The sequence below is a fragment of the Pecten maximus genome, chromosome 2, assembly GCF_902652985.1.
Source record: "Pecten maximus chromosome 2, xPecMax1.1, whole genome shotgun sequence".
Lineage (NCBI taxonomy): Eukaryota > Metazoa > Mollusca > Bivalvia > Pectinida > Pectinidae > Pecten > Pecten maximus.
This window is the reverse complement of record NC_047016.1, coordinates 14,319,363-14,337,840: the sequence shown is the minus strand read 5'-3', so window position 1 is coordinate 14,337,840 and position 18,478 is coordinate 14,319,363. Positions and strand designations below refer to the sequence as shown.

Here is an 18,478-nt window from a genome sequence, read left to right as displayed (position 1 = left end):
CATGATTTTTTTCCAAAATTTATATATATTAGCTTATTCATGACTTTTTTCCTAAATTCATATACATTTGATTATTCATGATTTTTTTCCAAAATTTATATACAGTCTACCCTCGACCTATCGCCACCCAAATCTACTGCCACCGTCACATACCGCCACTTAAAGCTCTGGAACGGATTTCCCTCCTATATAATTCCCTCGTTAAGTTCGCCATCCTCGCATACCACCATCCACCATGTTTATTAAAATACAAACATCCCAAACTGCTTTATATTTCCCTTGACGATATCGCCATTTTGTTCTGTTTTTGGTGATCAGGAAACTCTTTAGTGTTCTATTTATAGTTTTCACTTGCAAACTGTACAGGTGACAAAGCATTACGCTTGGATGCTTTTCTTTCTCTGAGGTAGATGTTTTTATCATGTCCCGTCCACCGACACTTATAGTTTGATTTGGAATAAAAGCATGACTGATTCCTACTCACTTTGTGTTCCTATTGTGTATGGTATGAACGTCTGGCTTTGCCAGTCCATGAGGAAAAGCCACTGCCGAATACTTTCGCATAAAGTTGGATAGATAATAACGGATGACATGCATCAAAGGCAGATCGATGACTATTTCCAGAAACTTGTGACTTATATAAAAATATGTAGCCTATAGAATAATTGACTAACAAATCTACATTATGTACATGTATACTGTAAATCATGTAACGTTGTTACGGTGAGATTATCTGGTAAACGTTGGTAATGCAGTCTCTTATACCATTTTATGGTTGTAATTTCCAACATTTGATACTATCACCACCCTCAATATACCACCGTAACTGCTGTGGACGAAATGTGGTGATTTAACGAGGGAAGACTGTATATTTATTATAACAAACCATGCATATAATAAATAATTTTCTTGGTCCTAGAGATTCGTTATAATGACTTTTACTGTATGTATAATCTTATAATGTTGATTTGACATTTAAAACTTTAAAAAAAAAGAATGTTTGTTTTATTGTTATAGGAGTCCAGCAGCAGTTGTTTTCTGGCAGTGGACTAATCAGTCGTTTAATGCTATTGTCAACTATACCAATGCACCAGGCTCTTCCAGTGATACCAAGTAGGTGTCATCTAATATATTACGTATACATATATAAATTAGGTTGAGGTTAATATATCTGAGTTATTTCCCTTGAATTAGAAACATTGGAGAATGTCTTAGTAATGATAAAAGCCATACACCAGTGCAATGTTGATTGCATATACAACTACTGTATAATATCTATCTACCTTTCATGTAATACGTGTGGTAACTTCTATTTTCATTCATTGATGAATATCAGTTATTGTTACAATTTTACCAATGAAATATCAAAAATTATTCATTCTACAAAAGTGATATTTTTCACTAGTATTTTTTGGTTGTGCTGTAAAGTTTGAATGCAGTTATTGTTACATATATGTATGCTATTAAGTTTGAGTGAAGTTTTAGTTATGCTATTAAATTTGAATGAAATTTTGGTTATGCTGTAAAGTTTGAATGCAGTTTTGGTTGTGCTGTAAAGTTTGAATGCAGTTTTGGTTGTGCTGTAAAGTTTGGATGCAGTTTTGGTTATACTGTAAAGTTTGAATGCAGTTTTGGTTGTGCTATTAAATTTGAGTGAAGTTTTGGTTGTGCTGTAAAAACGTGTATAAATACAGTATATAGAGGATATCTTACAGTGTCTTAAGTAATACCAAATATATTTCACGAGTGGGGCTGATATTTGTGTAGCACGTTTGAAAAATATTATAATGTTAGCCACACGAGTAATATATATTTTGTACTACTGAAGATAATGTTGGATATCCTGTTTATTACGTTTTATAGCAAAATCTACTGGGCAGCTTTAAAGTTTTCCCATTGTAGTTTGTATATGTACATGTAAGCAGTGCTTTGATTGGTCAAATAAGAAAAAGTGAAATATGACATTTTTCAATAGTGAGAAATATCATTTTGTGGAATGGTAAAAATGTACCTAGTCCTAGTAATATCCTATACCAATACCTACAGTCTTCGAATTCTCAATATGTTGTAGAAAAATCATGTTTGCCTATGTGACGGCCACAACAAGTGCATTAGTTACTGCACTAGGACTGAAAGCTTTCCTGGCAAAAGTGAGTGAGACCTAAAAAGTTAACAGACTAAATGTTAAATACAGGTAAGCAAGCAATTCAAATGGTAGGTCATCTGATCAGAAGTGTCAGGATGACTAAAGTCGTCAAATTTCATCTGTCGTCCACCTTGTTTGAACTTTGCATATATTCAAACCTTTCTCAACTTCCAACAGAGGGATTCAGCTCAAACTTACCTTAAATGATCCTAAGATGGTCCATCCAGACCAAATGTTATATTTTTCAGGTCTGAACATTTTGCTATATGTACCCTGATCCCTGATACTCCAGGGGCTACATTCACTTTCGTTCCCTCATCCCTGGAAATTATGTTATATGGCAAAATTAAAGGCTTGGTCAACACCACATTGTGAATAAAAAGAATAATTTGATCCTTTGATGTACAAAGGACCTTCTTCCAAGGTCACAGGGGTCAAATATCTTAAAATCTTTAAAAGACTTCTCAATAACCAAAAGTCATGATAGTAGGTGAGTGGTATGGTGGGATGAAGTGCTGCCAAGTCAGTTCAAATGATTGACCTTGACCTACTTTCAAGGTCACATGGCTGCGATGTATTTAATACTTTATAGAATACATGGATTGTTTCACATACCATGCCTTTTTCGCTATGGTTGTCATACCTGTGTATTATGTTCATTTTACTTGTTACTAAAATATCATTGATGCATGATTGTCTGTGATTGATGAAGGCGATTGAGTATTCGAACTGAACCAAACAACATATTTAATCAATCTTAAGGAGAACATGTAATGATTTCATCTCAAGATCTGTATCGCCATTGTTATCTCACCATCATCAGACAGTGGACAATTCAAATCACACTGCGTCCATGGTTCATGGCCTGTGGTCCATGGACAAGTTGTCTGTCGTCTTATCTGTAAATAATCCTTCTTATAGCGATTTCTTGAAAAGTACTGGAGAGATATTCCCCCAACTTCATGTGTGGGTTCCTCTTAGTCCCTAGGTATACCAGTTGAATTCAGAGTTTTGATCAGAAAAACAAAATGGCCCAGAAGTGGCCATCTTGGATTTTGAGAATTGGATATTGTAATCGTTATTCTTGGAAAACTAAAGGAGGGATTATTCCTCCAACTTCATATGAAGGTTCCCCTTGGTCCCTAGTTGTGCCAGTTACATTTAGATTTTAGATCAGAAAAGAAAAGAAAATGGCCCACAGGCGGCTGTCTTGGATTTTGAGATTTGTTATTGCTATTTCTTGAAAAGTACTGAAGGAATGTTTCTGCTACTTCACATGTAGATTCCACTTGTTCATCTTATCAGACTATTAAGAGGAAACGAGAAAAAAGGGAACAGTAGAGAGGAAATACCTAACTAATAATTACAATTTTAAGGTCAGAGGTCAAATAAAAAAGCTTGTGAAGGGGTCAAGTTCATCTATTTTGAGAAAATCTTCATTTTTCAATATTTTTGCAAAATTCTTTCATAGATTGATGCAGCATGTCATACCAATGATTTTGATGTCTTTAGTTTTTTGGTAACATTTGTCGTTAACCTGGTACACCATTTTGAATATTTCCTTTGATCTTTTGGGTATGCCGACCATTCACGTTTTAAGTTTCTTCTCAAGTTCCACCAATAGGACTCAGCACAAACTTTTATGACATGATAATGAGATGGTCATCATTAAGTTTTGTTATTCTCGAGTCAGTCCGAAATCCAATATGGCCGCCATGATGTCATCGTTTTTTCGATAGAACTTCTGGTTCAGGTGGTACACCATTTTGAAAATTTCCATGATTGCGCAATAATTGCTAAATCTCTGAACAACTCCTCAAAAACCAAAAGGCCCAGAGACTTGATATTAGGCCTGTAACATGCTGGGTTGAAGGGTTACCACATTTGTTCAAATGAATGACCTTGACAAACGGGGGTAAAATAGGCCAAAATATTTAAACGACTTCTTATGAATAGCAAAGAGGCCCAGGGACTTCATGTTGGGTCTGTTGCATGCTTGTAAGAATGACATTGAACTTTATTCAAGGTCACAAGAGTCAAATAAGTGAAAAGCTTTTAAACGACATCTTCTTAAGAACCAAGAGGCCTAGAGACCTTTTGTTGGGTCTGTAGTATGCTGGGATATGGGGCTACAAAGTAAGTTGTAATGGATGACCTTCATTCGAGGTCATCAAGGTCATTTCTGACTAAGTTTGCCTAAGGTGTGAAAAGCCCTTCAAATTGTTAGCCAACAATTTCTAGTGATTACTGTTTTCATGTTTTTAAGAATCAGACTTTTGTTGGATATTATTTGATATAAGAATCTGTTTTATATTTATTTAGAGTGCTTCTGCCCTGCTACAGAGGTTTGTTCCCTTTGCTGCCGTTGCTGCTGCAAATGCTGTCAACATTCCACTTATGAGACAAAAGTAAGATTCATTGTGAAAGAATGGAGATACCGTGTCATTTAGTCCAATGTCAAAGTCCTATAATAGGGTTACAGGATCTCAGGCCATTCATGAATTAATAAAAATGATATTTAAAGACATAAATAAATACCATTGTAAGAAAGTGTCTTAGATATACGTTTATGTTCAGTACTTGGGTACTATCATATCATAGACATATACCAGGAACTTTTCAACTTGCCTAAAATTTTATTTATTCATGTTCTAATTTTCCAATGAAATCATAAATGGTGTTAGTTTTTTTTGGTTTAAAAAAAAAGTTTACTTATTGTTTATTTTTTTCCAGTGAAATCATGGATGGTGTTACAGTCTATGATGAAAGCAATAAAGAAGTAGGGAAATCAAAGGTGAGAATATACACTAGCATGGGGCTAGGTAAAAATGTTACTTGTATATGTATCATTTTATTGTGTCGCCTTGAAAAGGTGACATATAGGTATTACTATGTCGTCGATGTCGTCAGCGTCATTGGTGTAGGCGTCGGCGTCGTCCGCACATTGGTTTCCATGCAATAACTTGAGTTCCCTTTGGCAAATCAAACCCAAACTTCATACAGTGCTTCCTTACCAAAAGTGCTTACTTGGGATTGCTTTTCAGGTTCAAAGATCAAAGGTCAAGGTCACTGTTTCTATTAATAGAAAATTGATTTCCATGCAATAACTTGAGTAAGTGCTTACTTGGGATTGCTTTTCAGGTTCAAAGATCAAAGGTCAAGGTCACTGTTTCTATTAATAGAAAATTGATTTCCATGCAATAACTTGAGTAAGTGCTTACTTGGGATTGCTTTTCAAGTTCAAAGGTCAAGGTCAAGGTCACTGTTATTATTAATAGAAAATTGGTTTCCATGCAATAACTTGAGTTCCCTTCAGCCAATCATACTCAAACTACACACAGCTAGTGCTTCTTTACTGAGAGCGCTTGCTTGAGATTGCTTTTCAGGTTCAAAGGTCAAAGGTCAAGGTCACTGTTAGTATTAATAGAAAATTGGTTTCCATGCAATAACTCGAGTTCCCTTCAGCCAATCAAACTCAAACTTTGTATAGCACTTCCTTATCAAAAGTGCTTGCTTGGGATTGCTTTTCAAGTTCGAAAGTCACGGTCACTAAATAAATAGAAAATCTGTCCAGTTCCCTTTTGGTCAATCAACCTAAAACTTCATATAGTGCTTTCTGGTTTCTGTATGAAAAACACTTAAATTTTGTATGAAACTTGTTTTGATTTGCAAAGCAGATCAGTTTGATTTTTAAAATTCAAATCCTAGCTTGCTGTGCAGGCGACACATCCACTTCCATGTATTTTCAGATATATTTTCTAAAATGTCCAGGGATAAAATTTTCTCTTTGCCTTTGATCTACTTTCTTACAATTGTTTCTCTTACCTATTGTATTTTCTTACCATCACTGGTAGATGTAGAATCTCTTACTATTATATACAGTATAAAGGTACTCACAAACAGGTTGTTTTACTATTACAGTATAAGGGTACCCACAAACAGGTTGTTTTACTATTACAGTATAACGGTACTCACAAACAGGTTGTTTTATTATTACAGTATAAGGGTACCCACAAACAGGTTGTTTTACTATTACAGTATAAGGGTACCCACAAACAGGTTGTTTTACTATTACAGTATAAGGGTACTCACAAACATGTTGTATTACTATTACAGTATAAGGGTACTCACAAACACGTTGTTTTACTATTACAGTATAAGGGTACTCACAAACAGGTTGTTTTACTATTACAGTATAAGGGTACTCACAAACAGGTTGTTTTACTATTACAGTATAAGGGTACTCACAAACATGTTGTATTACTATTACAGTATAAGGGTACTCACAAACACGTTGTTTTACTATTACAGTATAAGGGTACTCACAAACAGGTTGTTTTACTATTACAGTATAAGGGTACTCACAAACAAGCTGTTAATATTTTGCCTCATGCTTGATTAATTTGTATCGTATTTTACTTCCATTTGTATGTTTTTAGTATGCTGCTGTGAAAGGAATTCTTCAGGTGTTTATATCCAGACTACTCATTGTAACTCCCTGTATGAGTAAGTATGCTACAGGTGATGTGTGGGCTATAACTCCCTGTGTGAGTAAGTATGCTGCAGGTGATGTGTGGGCTATAACTCCCTGTGTGAGTAAGTATGCTACAGGTGATGTGTGGGCTATAACTCCCTGTGTGAGTAAGTATGCTACAGGTGATGTGTGGGCTATAACTCCCTGTGTGAGTAAGTATCACTGGGAGACACGAATGTACTAGTTTTTTCATATTTTCTACTAATTCTGAAATTTTCACCAATTTTACCAAAAAAGATCTAATTTAACCCAACCCAGTCCATTTTTTCAGCATCGTATCTAATTATGAATTTTCATGGCTAATTTTCGACGGTCAAAGCTAGTTCTGTGAATCATATCCAATTTAACATGACCACCGTCTAATTCTATCGAGCTATCTAGAAATCATGAACTTTACACTATTTATTTCATGACTATCTAAAAGTTTCCCCGACAGTCTAGAAATGTCCGACAGGGTCTATTTTGTTCTCCACTGACGCTAATTCTGCTCCTCGAATCTAGTATTGACGGAGCAATCCAGTTTTCGTGAAAATCGCCTAATATTAAACGTCATGACGAATATTGCGAGATTCGCGTCGGGCGGTTCTGTCGCGCGGCAATACCAGCACTGCCAGCCGTAGACTACTTTACCTGGACAGCAGCCATCCGTGACCATCGAGTCCCGCGGCTAGCCTCGACTTGGGAGCGCTCAGCCGTGAAGCGGTCCTACCATAATCACCTATACTTACGATGTCGGTACCGACTCAAATGATACAGACGATTCGTTCTTCCACAATTAACAATATTATCGGAAATAAATACACTACATTTAACTAAATTTCATACGTCTAATTTAAAAATTCGTATAATGACAGGAAGGTGGTATAATATATATATAAAGGAGATTTTTGCAATGAAAGTATTGGAGACGAGTTCCATCATCTATTTATGTTAAAGTGTACCCTGAACGAAAAACGATAATCAAATGTGTTATTCTTTGTAACCACCAAAGAAGAATGTCGAAAACCGCATCAAAATCGGTTGGCCGAGTGCCGAGATATCGCACATCGAAGTACGCGATTTGCACCTGTCGATCGACTGCTAATCAGCGTATCGGTCAGTCACGCTGATTTGGAACTCTTCAGTCTATGACGTCACAGGTTGAACAGAGTGACTGGTATGGTGGCCAGTAGCATAGAGGACAGTGTGAACAGTATCAGTACAAATATGTTCGAATACGATCTGGACATGAGATTTGAGGTTGTTGAATTTGGCGAATATTGCCGACGAGAAGTCGGAATCCAACAATATAAGTTTGAGTTAAAAAAAAAAATAATAACATAGTGAAATTGACTCTGAAAATGACCGCTTGGTTTACACAGACTGGTGTAATAATCGGTCAATCACCAATAAATGTATATTAGTTATGTGTTTACCATTTCTTACTCGTTACCAAAGAAAGCAACACAGCATCAACAAATTAAACTAAAATAATGTGCCATTTCATTCGCAAATTAATATTCAAATAAACATACCAACAATACAACAGTTCTGGATACTCTGGTTTGTGAGAAAAGACGAACACACGTACAGTAAATTCAAGCGTTATATTCTATGCAAAACCCGCTTTAGTCATGAAGGACACTTAATTTAGAAAGTAATATATTATAATCATCATGATCTACAATATACTAAATCTCTCTCCCGTATGAATACCAGTGTTAAAGTCTACAACAAACTTCTACATATACAGATTTTATCCCTTATTTTACATGTCATGGTCTCAGGGATCAAGGACGATTACATGCTTGAGAAAGACATAATTTATATACGATCGTTGTCAGTGAAATTATATAAAAGTGATTCGCAACAATTATAATATAATTGATACTTTCTGTACAGGTATAAAGCATAGGTACTTATTAAAACCATTATTTTAGCTCCGTTTTTAATGATAAAACACAAACAATTTATTTCATCGTGACTAATCATAATTGATACTAAAATTTATAAACTCGTAATGATTTTCGTGTATGATTTTTTTTTTCCTCCAAATTTTATGTATTTTTTTGCTTTTATTTTTGTAATTGTGTCATTATTATGAAGTGATCGAGACCCTGGTGGCTTTGCTTTCAATTCGTGTCGCAAGTCATATCTTCACTTAAAAAAGGACTTTTAAAAGATGTATAAACATGTTCGGAGAATTACGAATTCTCAAGTTTGAATTGGTTAGTATACAGCTAAACAATTACCAGGTGTGAAATTACGGTCCACAAGCTCATCACACCTGGCACTGCACCACAGGTGTCCGTGATTTCTGGTGTTCTAATCAGCACACGCCGTGAGTTCACGCGTTTGGTTTCTGTGCACTTCAAAGGAGTTCCGAAAACATGGTTTTACAGCTGGTTGTTTGTACATAAATTGAGCTTGAATTTTATTAAGGATTGCGTTTATACTATAGGGAATACATTTTGTTGAAATCAAACACATTATTTTTGGAATTCAGTGAGTTTTGTTTTCTATACAAACGAATAAAAAATCATATCTCAAACGTTTGTCTATAGAATAATTAACCTAAATTACCTCATTCATATATGTACCCATGATGTTGAAATTTACTCTATGAATCTTGTCTGGGAGTTACTGAGCTTTCATGGACACGTTTTATCAATTGCGGACAATTACCCAAAAATCACAAATAACGGTATAATTTCTGTTTTGGCTAATAAAAAAACCCCAAAATGATCAGCATTTATTTCACATCTTGAATGAATTGCATTTTAAACTTGTGTTACTAGAAGTATTATAACCGAAATCAATACTGGTACATGTGTATGTAACAAGCCTGTCATGCCCCCATAATAAAGGCTATATGATGTAAGTCATTATAAACGGCCGGTTATTCAAATGTCATACATGTTACAACGACCCGTTAAAATAAAAAAATATGAATAAAATATTTTAATATAAATGTTATATACGACCTGTTATAATAGAAAATAGGTAAGATGATACACGCTGTATTTGGCCCGTTATAATAGAAAATTAGTAAGATGTTACATGTTGTGTATAGCTCGTTATGAGAGAAAATTAGTGAGATGCTACATGTTATATATGGCACCGTTTAAAAAGAAAGTTATATGTCCCTGGTTTCGGTAGCACTTGTTATTAACTAATTCACAAATATAACTCAGAGACTTTATTCAGCACTTTCCTTTTTTTTTTGTCTTATTCGCATTAATTACAGGCCTGTGTTCACGTTTGTTTCTATATATTTCCTATATGGCGGCTCCGATCGTGTTCAACCTGTGACGTCACAGGTCAGAGGTCACCAAAACGAGGTCTTCAGGTGTGTTTTCGAGAAAAATCACAATTACTCGGAAATGGGTCGGCCGATTTTGATGCGGTTTTCTGCATTCTTGTTTATTAATCAATACCAATAACATATTAAAATGTAATTTTTCATTCAGGGTACACTTTAACATATTGAAATGAAAATTATTCGTTCAAAATGCATCCCACAGTATTACTGTATTAACCCAAGTATTCATAAAATGAGAGGTCTAATATCTATATGTCATACATGCAATTACTGAGGGTTTATGTCCCTGTTGTAAACCTATATTATATTACCTAGCAGGAGCTTGATTATCAAAAGGGGAACGATTAAGGAATGAGCATGAAAGGACAATGATAAGATGAAGGAGCGTGCAAACGTAGTTAGTTTGTTCTAGGCAGATATTATGTTATTGTGTGTAAATCAAATATTTTTGTTAGACATAAATTCATTTTTGTATAATTATCTGTATTCCTTTCACTTTCTCTCTTTAGTCTTCCTTTCTAATTTGTCAATCGTAAAATTAATGTAAATGTCCATTGTTTGTGTCACATTGTTATAAAAATGTTTGGAGGAGGGGGCTTTAATAAGTTGTATAACTTCTGCCCAATCCTCATGCCTACATTTGAAGCAATAAAAATATGTTTAAAAAAAAAAAAACACCTATATTTGCTTGTATATTTAGGTAAATTACATTTTTACTTTATACATGATTCCAACAAGGAATATGTAAGAAAACATATTTAAATATCTTGCATTTCTATAGCAAGTTTGCCTAAATTGTCTTATTATTTAGAAACAGAACTAATGGAATCCCTATGATGTCGCACACATCGCTCGGCGACTCTCATCAGGCAGAACGTTTATCATTTGTTGACCATTCAGTGTACAGTGGACCCGCGATAATCCGGACGCCGATAGTCCGGAAAACTCGCAGTCCGGACGGAAATGCACGGGAACGGATTTCCGTAACGTTATTTGTACTCACCAGTCAGGAAATTCGGATTCCTATTCTGGAAGCCCATTTTGGGAACGGAACGTACTTTTCATTAGTAAATTTCCCGCAATAATCCGGACGATTTTTTCACCACGAGGAGAAAAAATCTCGGAGCAAGTCACACGTGTCGACAGCTGTACACAGACTATTGCTTGACACTGTGCGTAGTCATAGTGACCGCTGCCAGGTCATAGCCCCGGGTGTTTACCTGTGTTACAAAGTGTAACTTTTGTTTTTATAACGGTACATTACTTTTTCTCTACGACCTTTTTAAACTTTACAGTATTAAAGGATTTTATAGTATAGCCTGGTCTTGCTTTTATGAACTTGACGTACAATATCTATTATAGTTATTTTACAGACGGCAACTTTTATAGGAACACATATTGCTATTTCGTAATTAGCAAGAATTTACGCACAAACATACAGTACGTGATACCATAATTAATCAATCTCAAATACATGTAATAAATTTATGATCGGTAATTAACATCATGAACACTTGTATTGGGTAAACACGGATATCGGCTTTGTAACACCGTTACGTGAAACGACGACTCATTGAAAGATGCACGTTATTAATTACATACACATTTACGTATTAAGCAGTGATCACAAGAACTGGGTTGATTACACACAAATTAGTCAATAGTCGTATGATACTTAATTAAGCGTCACATTGTTAAGTTAATACGGGTTCAATAATTATCGGACTTCTTCGGTAGTTCTCGCTGGTGTAGCGTACTTTTAGATACATAGCTTGGGGTTTCTGGTACGTAAAAATCATAAAAAAACATGGACTGATGGTAAGTTGTAAAATCCGGGTCTTTTATTTAAGGTATTTAACGTTTGTAATTTCTACTTGTTTGTGAACCTCCGGGACGTGACACATGTGTGGTGTTTGTAGGACACATATGCCCGCTATAAATAAAACAACTTTCACTTTACATGTTCTTTTAAAAACAAAGTTTATTTTTTACTTTCTACAAAAGAAATCAAAAATCATATCAGAAACATAAGTATATTTATTGTTAAAAAGTCTGACAATTAGACGTGTTTATGAAACGTCCCGGATTGTATGTAATCAAGGGAGATAACTCTTACACGACAATTTTTTTGACCTGGTAGACGAAATTCGGCAGTCCGGAAAACTCGTAATCCGGACGGTTTGGACTGGGAACGAAGGTGTTCGGATTATCGAGGGTCCACTGTACATCACAAGTTTGAATACAAACGTTTGATTCACGGTATCGGAGACATATGACATATCTGACGGTATTATAAAGATGAACGTGTTTTTGATAATATCAATATAATTGTGCATGTACATTTTTGTATGTGTATATGTATTTAGTGAAAATATTCTATTGTTCTGTGTAGGGGGGGTGGGGGGGGGGGGGGGGATCATATGTATAAATATGTGTAGGTTATTTTCGAATCCCATGAGATCCAAATTGTACATAATATGTATATATCTAACCCGTACTCCACTTTGTGTTTGTATTTCTGTTATATATACCAATACAGCTGACCCGCTAAATCTGGACGCCGATAGTCCGTAAAACTCACAATCCCGACGGAAATGTCGGGGAACGAATTTCCGTAACGTTATATTTGTACTCACAAGTCCGGAAGTTCTGATTCCGAATCCGGAGCTCCATATCGGAAACGAAATGTTAGTTAAGTAAAATTCCAGCAGTAATCCGGACGTTTTTCTCATCACATAGTCGACAGGTGAACAGGTAGTAGATCGCGGTCGCTTGACACACAGAGTAGTCATAGCAACCGCTGCGAGATCTTAGCCCCCGGCATTAACCCGTACAATTTAGTTTTTGTAACGGTACCTTGGTTTTCTATACAGCGATCGAATCAATTAAAGGATTATAGACCGGTCTTTTTTTGTTTAAAATGTTTATTCAATTCAATCCTTACGACTTATACTGAAAATGACAGAATACAATTCTTTATCTTCACTATTTTTAAAATGCAATTTAACGAAAGATAGACAGCATCAATATACAATGTAATGACGATACAGATGTTATGACATTTCTGAGCGGTAATATCGAATGAATGAGTGGTGTGTGGAGTATACAATAGTGTAGTCATATTGCAAACATAGAAACTGATAAGAGTGAAAACAAAAACAGCTAATTCAGGCGATATCTAGAACGTGCTGTAAAACACAATTTCAAATTCTCTGATATCAATATATGTTATTCCGAAGTTAGCACGTACGAATCCATAAAGCTATATAGGATTATCACTGATCATATATAAGGAAAGAATATCTTTAATAACACGAAACGTTTTATCAAATTTCAAATTCTTTATTGACTTTAGGCCATACGGCCCATAAGTACATATTATAAACATATTATTATTATCAGGTGTTTCACAAATTGAATTAAAAACATCGGCTTGGAACGACGACGCTTTGCTGATAATACTACTGATAAACCGTAAGGTTTAAAGTAATAAATGAATTGAATTGAATTGAAAGATTTTATTATATAACACAGTTGTTTTCTTTATGTCAAACGTAAGACATGATAGTTCAACACATCTTTTTTTTTTTTTTTTTTTTTTTACAAATCTTCAATTTCATGTTTGATTCATAATGACTATACTGGTCACACTATACACAACAAAATATGCACAGAGAAGTCGGTTTCAACATGTTACATGAAATGCATACATATTATACCCTCGGCGTCATTATAAATGTATGGATAATAAAAAACAGTTCAATATTCAGTAAGAAACATCTATAGAATATCGGAGACACTATATAGGATTTATAGTTTAGTTGTTTTTCTATATCTCATCAGAGACTTGTATATCACAAGTCTCTAATCTCATCGATGTGATACATACAGTTTCAAATTTTCTTATTAGTAAGCTTGTATATATTAGAGCTCGGATAGTGTAACCCATTGCTAATTACAATATTCCTCTATATTTAACCAGGGACGTATATAGTGGATATATAGGTCTCTGATGCAGGCATCTGTTCCAAAGAAGATGTACTTAGAGGTTCGGCAAATAACAAAAATGTTGATATCCGACAATAAACGTAAAAGATAACGTTTGTACCTTCGAAGTCTTATATTGTAGGACTAATATACTTGTCATGTTAAATACAGAACCAGCTTATAGTTCATCCCAAAAAGGGGGCGGGGATTTACCTGTGCTCTCGCCTAAGGTAGGAAGCCAACCAGCAGGTTCAATTTAGAAATGCCCCAGGCCTTGTAATCAACAACTGTCCAGGTGTCCTTGTGAAGTGGATGACAAGAGGTTTTCGATACAATATTCTTTCTTTTATTAATACAATACAATACAAAATATTTTATTAACGTGTCACGTGTCAATATTACAGATATATAAAATACAGTAGAAGTCATAAAAACTTTACAAGTTGCATTAAAATTATATTCACATCCAGACTTATGAGACACAATATAGTAAAAAGTTCTGTTAAATATAGGTAAAACAGGATCTTCTGCGATACATCAGATAGAGTGAAGAAGCTAAAATAGGCTGAAGATCATCACTTGTCATAAGATAATGAAATTGTTCATATGGGTTTAATTCTAAAAAGTTTGGACAATAATTGCTTGCTTCACTAAATAAAATTCGCCTAATATCTGAATAAAACTCACAGTCAATTAAAAAATGGCGCTCGTCTTCTACTAATCCTGACTGACATAAAATACATTTCCTCTCATGTAATGCTAAGGGAGGACGAGAATACCGGCCTGTCTCTATTTTCAATCTCAAATTACCACAACGGAACTTGGCTAACGTTTGCCTATGCTTAAAATTTACAACAGTATATATATATATGATTCTGGGGTAAAAACAGATTTAAACGTACGGTAAGTACGCAACTTAATCGTTTATTGATACAAAATTTGCCTCAATTGAATAACAATAAATATGTAATAGTCGTATTGTGAATGTAATACTTTTATTTTTTCAGGTGTCTTATGATATTGATGTACATGCAGCACATTTAATGAAAATTTAACTGGAACAATCTGCAAAAAAAGTGAATGTATCGTATGTGATATCAGAAATATAGATATACATCATGTGATATACATAATGTATGTATCTTATCGTGTATGTATCGCATATTTATAGCTTGAACACTTAATTCGAGTTGGTACCGACACCGTATAGGTGATTATGGTAGGACCGCTTCACGGCTGAGCGCTCCCAAGTCGAGGCTAGCCGCGGGACTCGATGGTCACGGATGGCTGCTGTCCAGGTAAAGTAGTCTACGGCTGGCAGTGCTGGTATTGCCGCGCGACAGAACCGCCCGAGGCGAATCTCGCAATATTCGTCATGACGTTTAATATTAGGCGATTTTCACGAAAACTGGATTGCTCCGTCAATACTAGATTCGAGGAGCAGAATTAGCGTCAGTGGAGAACAAAATAGACCCTGTCGGACATTTCTAGACTGTCGGGGAAACTTTTAGATAGTCATGAAATAAATAGTGTAAAGTTCATGATTTCTAGATAGCTCGATAGAATTAGACGGTGGTCATGTTAAATTGGATATGATTCACAGAACTAGCTTTGACCGTCGAAAATTAGCCATGAAAATTCATAATTAGATACGATGCTGAAAAAATGGACTGGGTTGGGTTAAATTAGATCTTTTTTGGTAAAATTGGTGAAAATTTCAGAATTAGTAGAAAATATGAAAAAACTAGTACATTCGTGTCTCCCAGTGTATGCTGCAGGTGATGTGTGGGCTATAACTCCCTGTGTGAGTAAGTATGCTACAGGTGATGTGTGGGCTATAACTCCCTGTGTGAGTAAGTATGCTGCAGGTGATGTGTGGGCTATAACTCCCTGTGTGAGTAAGTATGATGTACTGTAGGTGATATGTAGGTTTATAACTCCCGGTATGAGTAAGTATGATGTACTGTAGGTGATATGTGGGTTATAACTCCCGGTATGAGTAAGTATGATGTACTGTAGGTGGTATGTTGGTTATAACTCCCTGTATGAGTAAGTATGATGTACTGTAGGTGATATGTAGGTTATAACTCCCTGTATGAGTAAGTATGATGTACTGTAGGTGATATGTTGGTTATAACTCCCTGTATAAGTAAGTATGATGTACTGTAGGTGATATGTGGGCTATAACTCCCTGTGTGAGTAAGTATGCTGCAGGTGATGTGTGGGCTATAACTCCCTGTGTGAGTAAGTATGATGTACTGTAGGTGATATGTAGGTTATAACTCCCTGTATGAGTAAGTATGATGTACTGTAGGTGGTATGTTGGTTATAACTCCCTGTATGAGTAAGTATGATGTACTGTAGATGGTATGTTGGTTATAACTCCCTGTATGAGTAAGTATGATGTACTGTAGGTGGTATGTTGGTTATAACTCCCGGTATGAGTAAGTATGATGTACTGTAGGTGGTATGTTGGTTATAACTCCCGGTATGAGTAACTGTAAGTATGATGTACTGTAGGTGGTATGTTGGTTATAACTCCCGGTATGAGTAAGTATGATGTACTGTAGGTGATATGTGGGTTATAACTCCCGGTATGAGTAAGTATGATGTACTGTAGGTGATATGTTGGTTATAACTCCCTGTATGAGTAAGTATGATGTACTGTAGGTGATATGTAGGTCATAACTCCCTGTAGGAGTAAATATGATGTACTGTAGGTGGTATGTTGGTTATAACTCCCGGTATGAGTAACTGTAAGTATGATGTACTGTAGGTGATATGTTGGTTATAACTCCCTGTTAACTTGCTTTTGAAGTCCAAATGTTAGATATTAATCTGAATCTCAGCCAAATGAGCATATGGTTTCTTAAGAATTGTAGGGGAATTGGCACAATTAAGTCACAGACCGTGATGACCTGTCAGTATTCTAGTGTACTTTGAATTTTCTTTGGAGCCAGAATGATACAAAATTTATAGTTAAAAGGAAAAGTTGACAGAAGTACGTGGTATTGAAAGACGGATACCAAAATGGGAAAAGTTTTGTTATGTACTTTAAGAGTGATTTGCTATAATTACTGAAATATCTAGGCCCCATGGGCCTCTTGCTTATGTCTACAAATATTTTTGGTTAATTCTCAACTGGTCTGATTGCCTTTATGAGCATAATTATATCATGGTGCAGAGCATCTGTCATCTGTCAGTCAGGTAGGTTGGTCAGTCTGCTGGTCAAAAGCATCTTTAAAACGAGTAGAAAAAAAGAACGAGTGATCTGGCCGCACAGGTTATTCCTCTAAATCACTCCTTGTTGTGAATGACCTTGATTTTGACCAACAGTAGGATTTTTTTCTGTATAGATATTTGGAGATTTTGATCAATTTTGGTGTGCTGTAATTTTGGGCAACTGAATAAAGATTAACTTGTATGTCTACTCCCTCAGAGGCAAAAGGGGCAGGGCTCAATAAAGGAAATCAAATCTCCCAGATACAGAAGGGTAGAGCCCAATAAAGGAAATCAAATCCCCAGATACAGAAGGGTAGAGCCCAATAAAGGAAATCAAATCCCCAGATACAGAAGGGTAGAGCCCAATAAAGGAAATCAAATCCTCCAGATACAGAAGGGTAGAGCCCAATAAAGGAAATCAAATCCCCCAGATACAGAAGGGTAGAGCCCAATAAAGGAAAGGAAATCCCCAGATACAGAAGGGTAGAGCCCAATAAAGGAAATCAAATCCCCCAGATACAGAAGGGTAGAGCTCAATAAAGGAAATCAAATCCCCAGATACAGAAGGGTAGAGCCCAATAAAGGAAATCAAATCCCCCAGATACAGAAGGGTAGAGCCCAATAAAGGAAATCAAATCCTCCAGATACAGAAGGGTAGAGCCCAATAAAGGAAATCAAATCCTCCAGATACAGAAGGGTAGAGCCCAATAAAGGAAATCAAATCCCCCAGATACAGAAGGGTAGAGCCCAATAAAGGAAATCAAATCCCCCACATACAGAAGGGTAGAGCTCAATAAAGGAAATCAAATCCCCAGATACAGAAGGGTAGAGCCCAATAAAGGAAATCAAATCCCCAGATACAGAAGGGTAGAGCCCAATAAAGGAAATCAAATCCCCAGATACAGAAGGGTAGAGCCCAATAAAGGAAATCAAATCCCCCAGATACAGAAGGGTAGAGCCCAATAAAGGAAATCAAATCCTCCAGATACAGAAGGGTAGAGCCCAATAAAGGAAATCAAATCCCCCACATACAGAAGGGTAGAGCTCAATAAAGGAAATCAAATCCCCAGATACAGAAGGGTAGAGCCCAATAAAGGAAATCAAATCCCCAGATACAGAAGGGTAGAGCCCAATAAAGGAAATCAAATCCCCAGATACAGAAGAGTAGAGCCCAATAAAGGAAATCAAATCCCCCAGATACAGAAGGGTAGAGTCCAATAAAGGAAATCAAATCCCCAGATACAGAAGGGTAGAGCCCAATAAAGGAAATCAAATCCTCCAGATACAG

At 35.8% G+C, this 18,478-nt stretch overlaps 1 protein-coding gene across 2 annotated transcripts in view; it reads left to right on the top strand.

Annotated features, from left to right (window-relative positions):
- LOC117318585 (sideroflexin-2-like) overlaps positions 1-18,478 on the top strand; it is a 40,413-nt gene that overhangs the window by 8,295 nt on the left and 13,640 nt on the right. For both annotated transcript variants that reach the window (XR_004530414.1, XM_033873556.1), the window contains exons 4-8: positions 1,018-1,113; positions 2,072-2,150; positions 4,469-4,554; positions 4,880-4,940; positions 6,586-6,652. Coding sequence is in view for 1 of the 2 variants with exons in the window: in XM_033873556.1 (XP_033729447.1) it covers positions 1,018-1,113; positions 2,072-2,150; positions 4,469-4,554; positions 4,880-4,940; positions 6,586-6,652 (389 nt within the window). In the remaining variant the exon portion in view is untranslated. The remainder of the gene's footprint in view (positions 1-1,017; positions 1,114-2,071; positions 2,151-4,468; positions 4,555-4,879; positions 4,941-6,585; positions 6,653-18,478) is intronic.